The 14,511-nt window shown below is 41.4% G+C and overlaps 1 protein-coding gene and 1 pseudogene across 3 annotated transcripts in view; both read left to right on the forward strand.

Moving 5' to 3' along the window:
* MAP3K15 (mitogen-activated protein kinase kinase kinase 15) overlaps positions 1-14,511 on the forward strand; it is a 135,545-nt gene that overhangs the window by 11,617 nt on the left and 109,417 nt on the right. For 2 of the 3 annotated variants that reach the window (XM_014791143.2, XM_087427620.1), the window contains exons 2-3: positions 7,199-7,338; positions 10,245-10,268. In XM_014791143.2, the coding sequence (XP_014646629.2) occupies positions 7,199-7,338; positions 10,245-10,268 (164 nt within the window). The remainder of the gene's footprint in view (positions 1-7,198; positions 7,339-10,244; positions 10,269-14,511) is intronic. The other variant, XM_087427619.1, reaches the window with a different exon arrangement.
* On the forward strand, positions 1,545-2,118 carry LOC147912000 (eukaryotic translation initiation factor 5 pseudogene; annotated as a pseudogene).

Genomic DNA, 14,511 nt, shown 5'->3' on the forward strand with positions numbered 1-14,511 from the left:
AAGCTGGGGCTTTGGTTGTCTTGCTCTGCCTCACACTTGCCACAACTGTGCCCATGTCTGAGGCTGAGAGTTCAGAGAGAGAAAAAAAAAACAATGGAGATTCACCACCACACCCCTTGGGACCACAGCTCCTCCGATTAGAGCAAAAGGTTCCCCTCTCTGAGTTCCAGGCACCTGTAGGCCTCCCACTGCCACTGACTATCTCTGCTGTCATTGCTGTGAGATTGCTGGAGTCCTGGGGGTACAAGAGAACAGAGAGAAGAAAAAAGGTGGAGAATATCCCTCACTTTTCCTGAGCATTAGGAGGCTCCTTTCCTGCTTTTTGAGCCAGAACTAGAGGACTTCTCCTGGTGCTCTCTCTGTCCACACCCCACACCCACTTCTGGGTTTCAGGCTGCCTTTAGTCCAGGCTGGAGGAGACTAGGGTAAAATGGGAAACTTGGTGTTGGTTTGATGATGCTTTGAAATCTGGTCATCTTCTCCAATCTTTTGCTACCACTTACTTCTTATAATCCTAAAATAGCTGTTCCACCCATTCTGTCAGTTTTTATAGCTGCATTCAAGGAGAGACAGGGTAGAATATATTTATTCCATCTTATTGGAACCAGAACTCAAACTTGTACCATTAAGTTTTTTTTTTTTTTTTTTTTTGTGAGGAGATCAGCCCTGTGCTAACATCTGCCAATCCTCCTCCTTTTTTGCTGAGGAAGACGGCCCTGGGCTAACGTCCGTGCCCATCTTCCTCCACTTTATATGGGACGCCGCCACAGCGTGGCTTGACAAGCGGTGCGTCGGTGCACGCCCGGGATCCGTACCGGTGAACCCTGGGCCGCCACAGTGGAGCGCGCACACTTAACTGCTTGCGCCACTGGGCCGGCCCCTGTACCATTAAATTTTTAGATGTTTTGTCATGCAGCAATAGTAACCAGAATATGATAAAATATCTCTGCATCTTATTGATCAAGCTTATCAATAAGCAAAAGTATCCTCAATGTCGGCTGCATTGTATCAGACCAGTTCTGTCTATATAAGATGCTCTGTATGACTGTCAAGGTTGGAAGCAAAAGAAGTACAATAAATGGAACAAAAGGAAATGGAATGATTGATATCAAGAAGGTGCTTGATTGGCCTTTGGTTGTGAGCTGGGAGCAAAGACCATTTTGATGTTTAGAATGACCATTGGATTGTCATTGGATCTCACAAGGCTAAAGTTTCAAGACTTGTTGGATGGGTTCGTTAGAAAATATGTTTTCTGTCCTGAGAATCCTGCCTCCAAAATACTTGTCCTTGCTAAGTAATTTTTATAAAGCCTGTGGCTAGTGAGGCATGCTTGACGCAAAGCATAAACTCTGCACATTCATTCTCAAAGAACCACCCAAGAAGAAGGAAATTGGTACATGAAAAAAAGAGGAAATTACAAAGAATAAAGACAAAGAAAAATAACCCCATATCCAGCAGTGAGTCGCCACCACTATCACCAAATGAACTCAGTGCCCCTCCACAAGCTATGGGGTGGACACCAATCAGGAAGCTTAGAGCACAGAATGGGTGGAATCAGCGGTCATGCAAAAGTCCTGGCACCTAGTGATGATCTTGAAGGAGCAGTTGATTTTGTTAGGAAAAAGAAAGAGGAGATTATTGTTGAAGTAAACGTAAACACCGTGGGTCCTCTTGTGTTGACTGATGGCCATTTTAATGAGACAGAGAACAAATTAAGAAGGGCAGGAGTCATTTCCTACAATTTTGTCACCATAACAGAAAAGCTCAGTGGTACCCTCTTCATAGTTTGCAGTGTGTGGTAGCTGTACATCAGGCTCTACTCATCTCTAAAATTGTTCACATCTTGAAGGCGATGTGTGACACAGACCTTTTAGAAGAAGAGGCCATTATCTGCTGGTCAGCAAAGCCTCCTAAGAAACATGTCTGAAAAAACTTTCCAAAGAGAGTCATGTCAAAGCAGATCCTTTTATAAAAGGGTTGAAGGAAGCTGAAGAGGAACCTTCCGGTGATGAAGATACAAATATTGAGGTGGTGTATTCAAGGGCTGCCGGGGAACCCAGAGTTGGAACTGTGAGGTGTGACGTCACGGATGAGGACAGTGATATTGATAACATTTAAAGTGATGAGCACACCCTAGCTCACAGTATAATGCTGCACATTTGTTTTTTTGCCTTGCTAGCTGCAAGAGCAACATAGACATGCGAAAGCTAAAGTGACTTAAATCATGCTATACTTTATATCACAGATATTTCACTGTGAGTGGTCTGAAATTAAGCCCAATGAGTCCATTCATTTCGGTGAGTAACGTAGTTTGCTTATATATGGCGTGTTTCTTTTGAAAAAACTGATAGTGAACACATCTCGATCATACTTATAAAGTTATAAAAATTTATTTTTTGGTCATTCATATAAAAAGATGCTGGAAAGCAAAAGATAGGGGACCAGATATAGGTTCCTGATGTCCCCACTCTTCCCCACTGCCCCTTTCTCGTTGAAACTTGATACTCCAAGCAACTAGTACCCATCCCATGTGGCACTTGGTAAGAATTTTTTGACCTCGTGACACTGAATTGGTAGGTTGACTCCTCCTTATGATACTGGAAAATTGGTTTTAAATGATACTTCACAACATTCTTTCCATGGACCTGCCCTCAAGTATGTTGGACGTGAGCGGCAGTGGATGAAGTAACATCTAAGTTATGGTAGCAGTTAGTAGAGGTGCCTCCTGTCTGGTAAATCTGGGCTCTGTTGTTTTGGATGGCCAAGGTTGCCATAAATCCAATCAGATTTTTAAAAAAATGTCTTTGGCAGGAAAATTATTCTAAAATCTAGTTCTTTTCATTTAGACACAGCCAATCTTACTTACATTTGTTACTTCTTTTTTCTGCTGAGAGTGGGATAGATTTACAGATAACCTGGAATATATTTAAAGACTGGCATGAGCCAGTACAATCACAGAATTACTGTATGGTAAATCATTTGCCATCATACATTTCACTGATTAATGCTTTGCTTTGGAAATCAGATACTTTTTAAAATTTTTTTTTATTGAGGTAACATTGGTTTGTAACATAAATTTCAGGTGTACATCAGTATATTTCAATTTCTGTGTAGATGACATGTTCACCACCCGAAGACTAATTACCATCCATCACCCGTCACCGTATACATGTGCCCTGTCACCTCTTTCACCTTCCTCCCTCTCCCCTTCCCCTCAGGTAACCACCAATCTAAACTGTGTATCTATGTGGTGGTGGTGGTGGTTTTTATCTTCTACTTATGAGTGAGATCATGCAGTATTTGACTTTCTCCGTCTAACGTATTTCACTTAGCATAATACCCTCAAGGTCCATCCATGTTGTCGCAAATGGCAAGATTTCATCTTTTTTTTTTTTTATAGCTGAGTAGTATTCCATTGTGTGTGTATATATATGTGTGTGTGTGTATATATATATGTATATACACCACATCTTTGTCCATTCATCCCTTGATGGACTCTTAGGTTGTTTCCAAATTTTGGCTATTGTGAATAATGCTGCAGTGATCATAGGGGTGCATATATCTCTATGTGTTCGTGTTTTTGTGTTCTTTGGATAAATACCCAGCAGTGGAATAGCTGGATCATATGGTAGTTCTATTCTTAATTTTTTTGAGGAAATGAGACACTTTTAAACCAAACTAGAAATTGTAGTTTTGCTTATTACGTAAAAAACATTTCACAAAAATAATGTTAGTGTTCAAAAGTTTTTAATGAACTAAAATCCCACACATCATTCATCTTTCATATTAGCATGTAGTGAGATAATTGTGATTCATTCTTAAATCGTTTGAAGGGCACTTCAGTTTTAAATTCAGACGCTTTCCTGCTAAGCGTAGATTTTAATGGGAGCCTTGGCTTTCTGCAGTCTTTGATGTGGTATCACTTCTTAAGGTTCCTTATACCAAGATAGGTCGAGGGTGTGTGTGGTGCTCGGTCAAGGAAGATGGTTTATTCTAGGCAGGCTTTAGGCTTTTTCCCTGAGGCTGGCCTGCATCAGTGGGAACTGGAAGGTCATGGTTGCTGGGAGCACAGGGTGCATTTGTGAGTGAAAACCTGAATTTTATCTCTCCTTTTTTATCTGTGGTCTGTTTGCCTAACGTTTAGCTGGGTAAATAAAGTGTTTTGCCCTCAACTGGCTTGATTTCAGAAATTGAGCCAGGAAAGTAGTAAGCCTCATCTGGCACTGGAGAGCACAGGACGTAGCTGAGTTTGAGCCCTGACTCGGTTGTGCCCTAGCTGTGTGACTTTGGGCGAATCTGTTACCCTCTTTACGCTTCATTTCCCCACCTATGAAGTGGAGCCAATACCTACCCTGCCTGCCTCACAGAATGGTTCTGAAATTCAACTGAGATGTCCTTGGAAGTGTTTTGTAAATGGCAAAGCAAGTGACCATTGTGATGATTGCAGCTTTTAGGTAATTTATGATCTCTTTAGGGAAAAAACACCTTGATTCCTCATATATAATAAAATTCTAATCTGATGTTTTATCATATTTAACATTTATAAATCTGCTAAATTACTGTGCTAGAAGTTCTAAAAAGCTGGTTGAATATTGTTGTGGTATAATTCCTCAAAGTAAACTTCATCTACTGGCCTGAGTGACAAATGTCAGGCAAAAATGTCAACTTTGGGTTTGAGACAATTTTCTTATTGAACATGAATTACTTGGAATTTTTTTGGAGTAGCAGTGTCTGTCCTGTTCTAGTTAGGCACTGAAAGGCCTCTATCCCTTGGTGGAGCCACACAGGGGCTCCTTAGCGGAAGTGGTGAGGCCAGTGTACAGGTCCCAGCACAGAACACTGAGAAGGCTGAGGAAAGAAGGAACTCACGTCACCAGATTAAAACTTAACCTACTCGGTGACAAGCTATTCCACCAAGTTGCAGGTGTTCTATGAAATGGCCTGTGGGACTTGGGGGCTGCTGGCCATCCCTGCCCTCTGCCGCTTCTGACCCCTCTCCTTTGTTGTCCTCCGTTTACTTCCTTTCCTTTATTAACTAATTGTAGCAGTCCCCATGACCTTGGAATTAGCATCTGTGTTGCCGTGTCTCAATAGCGTCACTAGGAAGCACATTCTCTTTAATTTGAGTAGGTAATAGAGTCCAGGGAACAATCATATAGGCAGAATGTCTAATTTATTCAGGTGCAGTATGATTTTTGACTCCAAGCAAATGTCTGTGGGGAATGTTTATCCATTTGAGATAAATTAACCAGGCTGGGTTGTAAAGTGGTTCCTCAGCATATACATTTGTCCTTTCTTGAGAAACAACCTCTCAAGCGTGAATTTGGATATGACAGTCTCCTATTTAAACTCCTTATGATTATTTTTTTTTAATTTTAGGTGAGACATTGATGCTATGGTTATTTTTTCTTTGAGTTCTTATTTTTTAGCAATACATTCTGAAATATTTGGGGATGAAATGATATGCCTGGGACTTGCTTCAAAATAATATGGAAGGTGGTGGTGTGGATGGCAGTAGAGATGAAACAAGGCTGGTTGAGTTGATAATTATTGAGGGAGGTGAGGGGGTATGGGAGCTTCGTTATACTATTCTGTCTACTTTTATATACATTTGTAATTTTCCATAATAAACAGAAAAAAAAAACCTACCGAAGGTTTCCCATTGCCTCAAGGTAGAGTCCAGCCATCTTAACATGGCCTTCAGACCTCGTCACTGCCTGGCACCTGCTAACCCTTCCAGGTTCATCTTCTCAAGTGTTCTGGTCCCATGATACGATTTGCAATGGCCCCATCGCTTACATCCCATCTTACCTCTGGCCCTTTGCACTTGCTGTCGTCTCTTCCTACAATGCTCTTTCCTTCCCTTTCCATCCTCCTCATCCTTACCCTGATTTGCCTGCCTAACTCTTATGGACTCTCAGGTCCCAGACAATATCACTTCCTCCAGGCCTCACCTGACAGTCTTCCACCCGAGTGTGAGTGAGGTACCCTCCCAGGGGTGCCTCTGTTACTGTTCCCCTCACTTTAGACCTCCTGACCGTGATTCTCATCACTGCTTGCTTCCCGTCACCCGCATTGTATTACACGTTTTTTTGAGGAAAGGGATCATGCCTCGTTCACACTTCTATCCCTTGTACCAGCACAATGCCTGGCAGATAGCTGACAATCTGTAAATTAGAGAATAGAAGGCCCACGCAGGGCTTACTGATGCCCTACCTCTGGTCTCCCGGTGCCTCTGCACAGAGCCAGTGAAGTTGATGGTGGACATGTGAATCAGGAGCATGGTGCAGGAACGTTCATTACAGTAGTTTGAAATAGGAAAAGAAATGTACAAAATTATAGAGAGGATGGATAAAGAAATTGCCATCTAGTCATCCTATAATGGAATGCTATGCTGAACTGAAAATGTATGAACCAGAGCTCGACATACAAATTGGTTATATCACGCCAAAAGACAGCAAGTCAAAGAGTACATACAGTGTGAGACTATTTATGCAAAGTTCAAAGACATGCAAAACTAAACAATATACTATTTAGGAATTCATACATTATAATAACGTGTAATATGCGTATACATTTTTACGCGGGGAACTGATACATACAGACATCAGGATAGAGGTTTCTCTGGGCAGGAGGGAGGAGATGTGATTAGGGAGAGGCATGTGGGGCTCTGACAGTACAGATAATGCTCTGTGTCGTGGGTGCATGGTTTTTCATTTCATTATACTTTATACTTCATATATAAGCTAAATATGTTCTTTGGATATGATAAATTTCCTAATGAAAATAACATTAAAAGTCCACCAGCAGGTGCCGGCCTGGTGGTGTATTGGTTAAGTTCATGAGCTCTGCTTCAGCAGCCTGGGGTTCGCAGGTTTGGATCCCGGGCGCGGACCAATGCACTGCTTGTCAAGCCATGCTGTGGCGGCGTCCCATATAAAGTAGAGGAAGATGGGCACAGATGTTAGCCCAGGGCCAATCTTCTTCAGCAAAAAGAGGAGGATTGGCGTTGGATGTTAGCTCAGGGCTAATCTTCCTCACATACATGCAAAAAAAGTCCACCAGCAATTTTTAAGTGAGGGTACATTCCTAGCACTTTGAAGAAGAAAGAATTTTTGGGTTTTTTTTCCATTCTTATTGCTTTTCTTCTGCAGTTCATGGGGTAATTTTAATCAAGTCCTTCCTCACTTCTGCTCAGATGTTGCGGTGGTGGACATGAGTGATGTCTCCAGACAGCCTTCACTTTTCTACCACCTTGGCGTCCGCGAAAGCTTCGATATGGCCAATAACGTGATCCTGTACCACGACACTGACCCTGACACTGCTCTTTCATTGAAGGTAAAGGGTATTGTTCACCTTCTCCTGAATACTTCGTTTTGGGAAAGCAGTATTGTATGTTCAGTTGAAATATACATGTAGCTTGTTGATGGGGATGTAAATTGGTGCAGCCACTATGGAAAACAGTGTGGAGATTCCTGAAAAAATTAAGAAGAGAACTACCATACGATCCAGCTATTCTTCTTCTGGGTATTTATCTGAAGAATAAAAAAAACACTAATTTGAAAAGATAGGTGCACCCCTATGTTCATTACAGCATTATTCACAATAGCCAAGGTATGGAAACAACCTGAGTGCCCATTGACAGATGAATGGATAAAGAAGATTTTATATATGTATACACATACATATATAAAATGGAATACTACTCAGCCATAAAAAAAGATGAAATCTTGCCATTTGTGACAACATGGATGCACCTTGAGGACATTATGCTAGGTGAAATAAGTCAGACAGAGAAAGACAAACACCATATGATTTCACTCATGTGGAATATAAAAAAAACAAACGAACAAACAAAACAAGACAAAAACACATAGATACAGAGAACAGATTGGTGGTTACCAGGGGGAAGGGGATGTGGAGGAAGGGCAAAATGGGTAAAGGGGGTCAATTGTATGGTGGCTGATAGAAACAAGATTTTGTTGGTGAGCATGCTGTAGTGTATATAGAAGTTGAATTATAGTGTTATACACATGAAACTTAAATAATGTTATAAATCGTTAGCACAGTTAAAAAAAAATGCACGTGTAGCAAACGAGGTTGGAGAAAAAGAGTATAGATTTGCTTGTGCAATTCCTTCCTTCCCACCCTAGGTTCTCACTCACACAGATGACTTCCTGGCTACTGTGTGAGCATGTGTGCTACACATGTGCATTTGCAGGCAACTTGAATATTTCCAGGCTCATTAGGGAAGCAAAGGCAAAGACTCCTGTTATTTTCCATTGAAGCAAACACACCACTCTGAATCCTTTAATGGGCAGTTTGATCCAAACCTACACATTAAAAAAAAAATCAGTTTTCAACTTGGATAATAATATGAAGACATTTAACAGTTACTAAAATGGACAGAAACTTTAGCACAGATAAATTTTAGCACATAATCAGTATTTAATGTTATTTTCCCCCTGTTTAAAGCAGAACAAAACTGAAAACTTGTGTGTTCATGCACAACTCAGTAATTATTGAGAAATTTTAAAATGTATTTTTGCAAGTTTTATACAAGCTTTTTTTGGATAACATAGTACTTTTAACACGTGCTCATATTCATAAAATGTGATTATCTAAGGTGAGTTATTCCAAAATTGAGCTGATATTAATATAGTTTATATCTTAACATTAGTCAGAAAATCCTGGTCTGTGTTAAATCATTTCACGAATAAAAGATTAGTTTGTTTACAGCAATGTTACTCAACCTTGACTGCACTTTAGAATCTTTGGAGAGCTTGTAAATATCCCAATACCCAGGCCACACCCCAGGCCAATTACGTCACAATCTCAAGGAGATTTTTTTTTTAACCTCCAGAATGTGCAGCCAGGGATGAGAACCAGTGGTTCAGAGTTAGCCTTCACAGACATCATTTCTAAATGTCCAGCTCCCTTAGCATTTAAAATCACTAGTATATAAATAGCACAATTTTGTGATGGCAAAGTTGGACATTTTTGTGTTTCTTGAGATTTAATATTAGCCAAATTTTTCTGGGTCCTGTAATAATTTGGGATTATTTCCTGATAGAAATACTACCTGCTTCAAATGTGTAACCTACACGTGTTCTATATCACGTACACTTTACATAAATGTGTACTCTAACTATAGCACAGTACTGTGTTGTAAGAAGTGAAAGAACTGTCTTATTATTATACTTTACATTGTAGAATAGTTTCTCAAAAGGCTATAAACCAATCTAAATTACTTTAGATATTTAGATAATGATTTTTTTCTTTTACTGATTTTTCACTAAAGTACTTATGCTTAGAAATACTTTGAAAATATGAAAGGGTAGATTATTAAGCTGTATTTTGATGAGAAACATGAAATTAGAATGTATTTTTTTTCCAAGTCAGTACATTTTTTTCTCAACTGTGCCTTAGTGAACTCGGGAAAGTCCCATGACTTAGATAAGTTTTAATTTTTAATGATACGGAAAAATATTTCCTAAAGTGGAAATGGGTAGTCAGTTATATCTGACGCCAGAAGAAGCAATCTGCACTTGTCATCAGAAAATAGAAATCTCAGAATGTATAAAACGTGTTTTACCGGGCGGCTGTTTAATTATATTTTCTTTCTTTTGGCAAATGTTGGCTTGCGGTGCATAAATGATACAGTCGAGGGCTGCATAACCATTATGCTAAGTTAAGTGACAAAAATCTTTGTCATTGAACTGGAAATTCCTCAACAATTATAGTGAGATGTCAGGAATCCTATCAGCAACGCCCCTTCTGTAGGAGGTCTGACTGGGAGGTGGCCTGCAGCCTTCACATTGATGAGTCAAGAAAACAGTTCCAGACCCAGGGATACCACAATGCTTCCCATGCACTTCCTTGCTGTCGCAGACGTTCTTCACTGGGAGGGCGTGGTGCAGGGCATTCAGAGCCCCAAACTTGAATCTCAAATAGCTTTGGACAAAAATCATTGCCACTGCTATGAGAGAATCCTTATAACCGTATGCCCCTCAGTAGTTCCAAAGCTAACCAATTAATGATAAATTTTCCTTAGAACACGAGTTTTACAATTCTCCTAGGCTCATCCTATTTAAAGCTTTTTTGCGAGGGGAGGTTTCAAATGATTAACTCTTGCTCTAAGGTGGGTGCTAGATAGTGGGTGGGGGGACAAAGTGCTTGCTAGTGCTTATGGAGATTAGCTGTTTTGGAAAAAAGCTATATTTATCTTTTCTTTTTCTTTTCAGGATATGGTAACTCAAAAAAATACAGTGAGTATTATGTTTTCAAATTTTAACTTCGTAAATGTAAATGCATAAAATGCTTGCCTGAAAATCCCACCGATAGCAAAGTGATTTCTCATCGTGCCTGTTGGTTGTGTTCCTAAGGGGGACAGCTAGAACCACCTAACCCCTCAAGCTGCCAGCTAGCTCAGGCCCCACTTAGCTTTCCAGGGTGTGGGGCAGAAGGCAAGGTCAGGCAAGTATACCTGTTCTTTGTTATGCACTAGGACTTTGAGCCTAGAACTGCCTGCCTGTCTCCTTCTGACCTGGGTTGGTGTCCCTGTGAACAACCAAGATTTTTTTTGCTGGAGCCAGTACCTCCCATGCTTCCCACCAAAGTTTCCCTAACGATGGAGAAACATGAACTTATACCCCAGTTAATATAGGGGCCTAGCCCAAAGTTCTCTGCCACAAAATAAAAAGATTTGGAACGAAATTCCATTTCCTTCTTTCCCATTTATGTGCTAGTCTCCTGATTTGGCTTAAAAGTTCCTGCAATGACATAGTGATAACGCTGTGTTGATTTGAATTCTATAATGAAACCCCCACCCTAAAAACATTCAAATGAGATCATGTCCTTGGAAAGCATCCCGAGGTTATTCTGTACCTTTGAATGCCCCCCTAGACTGCCCATCCTGCCAGACCTATGGCATTGTGCTTTGAGAAATTGTGACCTAGACTGAGGACAGTTCCTTTGTCCTTTTCTTTTGACCCTCAGCCTCCTTCCCACTGGCCCTTCTAGAAGGGAAGGGCTTCCTGCCTCTTTTCCTGTTCCAGTTGGAGTTCCCAGAGGGAGGGGGAGAAAAGGGTCCAGGAGGTAGAGCTCTCCCGAGGGTGCCCTCCGAAGGGAAGTGGGAGCTTTGCATGACTTTACCCCCTCCGCAGAAGGCCCCACCCCGCAGCTGTGGGAACCAGGCTTCTCCAGGACCCAGAAGAGTACCCTCCTTGAGGCAGAAGGCTTGAGCCTCTTCCTCCAAGCCAGAGAATGAAGTTCTAGAAACAAAATAAGTGGTATAATCTATGTAATTACCGCTAGAGCATGGATTTAACAAGCTGCTTGTAAAACAAAACAGTAGGGTGGTTTTGAGTTCCTCTCAGGTAAAGAAATGGGAAGATATGTCACTTCATTTTGTCCCTTTTACATACTGATATTTTCCACTTATGGGAGTCTTTCCTGTTCTTTCTAGATCTTGATTTCTTAAGTTATCTCCTTCCTGGAGACAGAGGGGTCCAGTCAAAGGAGATTGGGCCTGAGGCCGAGAGGCACAGCTTGTAGTCCCAGCCCTGTCTCTAAGTAACTTTGGACAGTCATTCCACACCCTGCCACCCCAATCCTCGGTGTCCTTATCAGTAAATTAAGAAGGTTGAACTTGGTCGTTTTGTTCATAGATAACTTTAGCACTTAACGTCTGTGGTTCCGTATTTGTTGCACAAGTGAAAAGACATAGCTTGGATTTAATACAAGGAATGTCTAGTAAGCAGTTATCCCTTAAAAAAAGAATTACCTTAAGGCAAGGTGCAAGGAAGAAAACTCTTTTTTCCCCCTGTTGGGTGTATTGGAGCCTAGAAATAGTCTTGTCCTCCAGGAGACTTAAGTGTCATTTTGTTGCCTTTCCACTACATACCCTCCTTTCTGGTACCTTCTCCCTCCTCTAAACACCCAGGAATTCCTTCACATTCTTGGTAATTCTAATTATACCATGGCACCATTCTCCCTAGGTTTTTGTTTGTTTGTTTTTTAGGAATGAACTTATTCTAAACTATTTGGCAACTAATCTCTCTGCTATATTGGGCATTACTTTAGAATTCTGTACCCAGTGCTGGTTGTCATGCTTGATGGGGTGTGAAAATTTAGAGCATTCAGGAGAGCAAAATTAAGGGCCAGAGGTGGCTGGAAGGGTAGAAAACAGTACCTAAGAGGAAAGGTTGAAGTGAAATGAACCTTGAGAGGTAATGTTCATGGTCATTTTCAAATGTTATCCCCTTTCAGAAAGTAGGGAGACAGTTACTTCTGCTCCAGATGGCACGGAAATAAGGTGAACTCAAAAAATGTCAGGATCAGCAGAATGGATATCTCTCAGCTAATGGTGGTTAAACATTGAAACACAATGTCAAAGGACTTTTAAGGAGAGTTTGCTTATTCGTCCCCTCCAGCTGGATTGGGGTAATGCTGCTTGGAAGCAGGGGTCTGGACTGTGTAACTCCAGAGGTTTCAAGAAAGCATCTGATGAAACTGTGGGTGTGTGATAATTGGACAGCTTTAAAACAAAAAAGATACAACATAGTCATAGTTGGTGAATTATGAAGTCCTGTGAGTCAGGTGTACAGATTAAATGCCACACACTGAACATGCAGCCAGATGCTTGAAGTGATTTATGAATATATGGAAACCAAGATGCTTTGAAATCTCTGTTGTCAGGGAGCCATTTTATGTTTCCTGAGTTGTGCCTGATGATGTATTGAACTCGGCTTCATTTGGTAGAGGGATGGTGTAATAGGGTTCTCCAGAGAAACAGAACCAATAGGAGATATATAGAGAGAAAGAGGGAGAGGGAGATGGAGATATTTATTTATGAGGAATTGCTTCACGTAATTATGGAGGCTGAGAAGTCCCACGATCTGCCATCTGCAAGCTGGAGACCCAGGAAAGCCAGTGGTGTAACTCAGTCCAAGTCCGAAGGCCTGAGAACCAGGGGAGCCAGTGGTGTAAATCGCAGTCTGAGGATCAGAGAAAATGAGATGAGATGTCTCAGCTCAGCAGTAAGACAGGAAAAAGGAGGCAAATTCCTCCTCCTTCCACCTTTTGTTCTGTTCAGGCCTCAGCAGATTGAATGATGCCCACCCACAGTGGGGAGGGTGATCTACTTCACTGGGTGCACTGTCTCAAATGCTAATCTCATCTGGAAACACCTTCACAGACATACTCAGAAATAATGTTGAATCTGAGCACCCCATGGCCAGTTAAGTTGACCCGTAAAATTAACCATCACAAGTAGGCACATTTGCTTCCATTTCTAGGAGCAGTTGCTTTGCAAGGGTGTGAAGGATGGGAAGCCAATCTCTATGCTTCAGGCTGGACCAGACCTGCAGCCATTCTGGGCTCTTCTGTTCTTTGGAAACAAGTATTACCTTTTGTGCTCAGTTCTTTTTCAGATGATGCTTGTATTCTGGTGTTCCAGGTTTTTATTTTATTTTTTTTTAAAACTGTTTAGGTATAATTTACTTACCGTAAAATTCACCCGTGTGCACACAATTCAATGATTTTTAATAAATCAGAGTTGTGGGGGCCGGCCCGGGGGCACAAGCGGTTAAGTGAGCGTGCTCCACTGTGGCGGCCCGGGGTTCGCTGGTTTGGATCCCGGGTGCGCACCGACACACCACTTGGCAAGCCGTGCTGTGGCGGTGTCCCATATAAAGTGGAGGAAGATGGGCACGAATGTTAGCCCAGGGCCAGTCTTCCTCAGCAAAAAAAAAAAAAAAAAAAAGAGGAGGCTTGGCAGATGTTAGCACAGGGCTGATCTTCCTCACACAAAAAAATAATAAAATAAAATAAATAAATAAATCAGAGTTGTGCAGCCATTACCAAAATCCAGTTTTAGAACATTTCCATCACCCCCCAAAATTCCCATTTGCAGACGGTCCCTGTTCCCACCCCCAACCCCAAGCAGTTTGCTTTGTCTTATAGATTTACCTTTTCAGGACTTTTCATATAAATGGAACCATACAATAATGTAGTCTTTTGTGTCTGGTTTTTTTTTTTTTTTTTTTTTTAAAGATTTTATTTATTCATTTTTTTCCCCCCAAAGCCCCAGTAGATAGCTGTATGTTATAGGTTCACATCCTTCTAGTTGCTGTATGTGGGACTCGGCCTCGCGTTGGACGGAGAAGCGGTGCCCCGGGGCACGCCCGGGATCCGAACCCCGGGCCGCCAGCATCGGAGCGCGCGCACTTAACCACCAAGCCACGGAGCCGGCCCCTGTGTCTGGTTTCTTTTACTTAGCATGATGGTTTTGAGGTTCATGCATGATGTAGCATGTATCAGTAGTTGTTTCTTTTTTGTTGCTGAATGGTATTTTATTGTATGGATATTCCACATTTCATTTATTCCCCAGTTGATGGACAGTTGGATTGTTTCCACTTTTTGGCTATTATGAATAATGCTGCTATAAACATTCAAGTACAAGTCTTTGTGCGGAAATATGTCTTCATTCCTCTTGGGTAGATACCTAGG

This window comes from Ceratotherium simum, chromosome X (genome assembly GCF_057802395.1).
Source record: "Ceratotherium simum simum isolate JZ-2026a chromosome X, ASM5780239v1, whole genome shotgun sequence".
NCBI classification, from domain to species: Eukaryota; Metazoa; Chordata; class Mammalia; order Perissodactyla; family Rhinocerotidae; genus Ceratotherium; species Ceratotherium simum.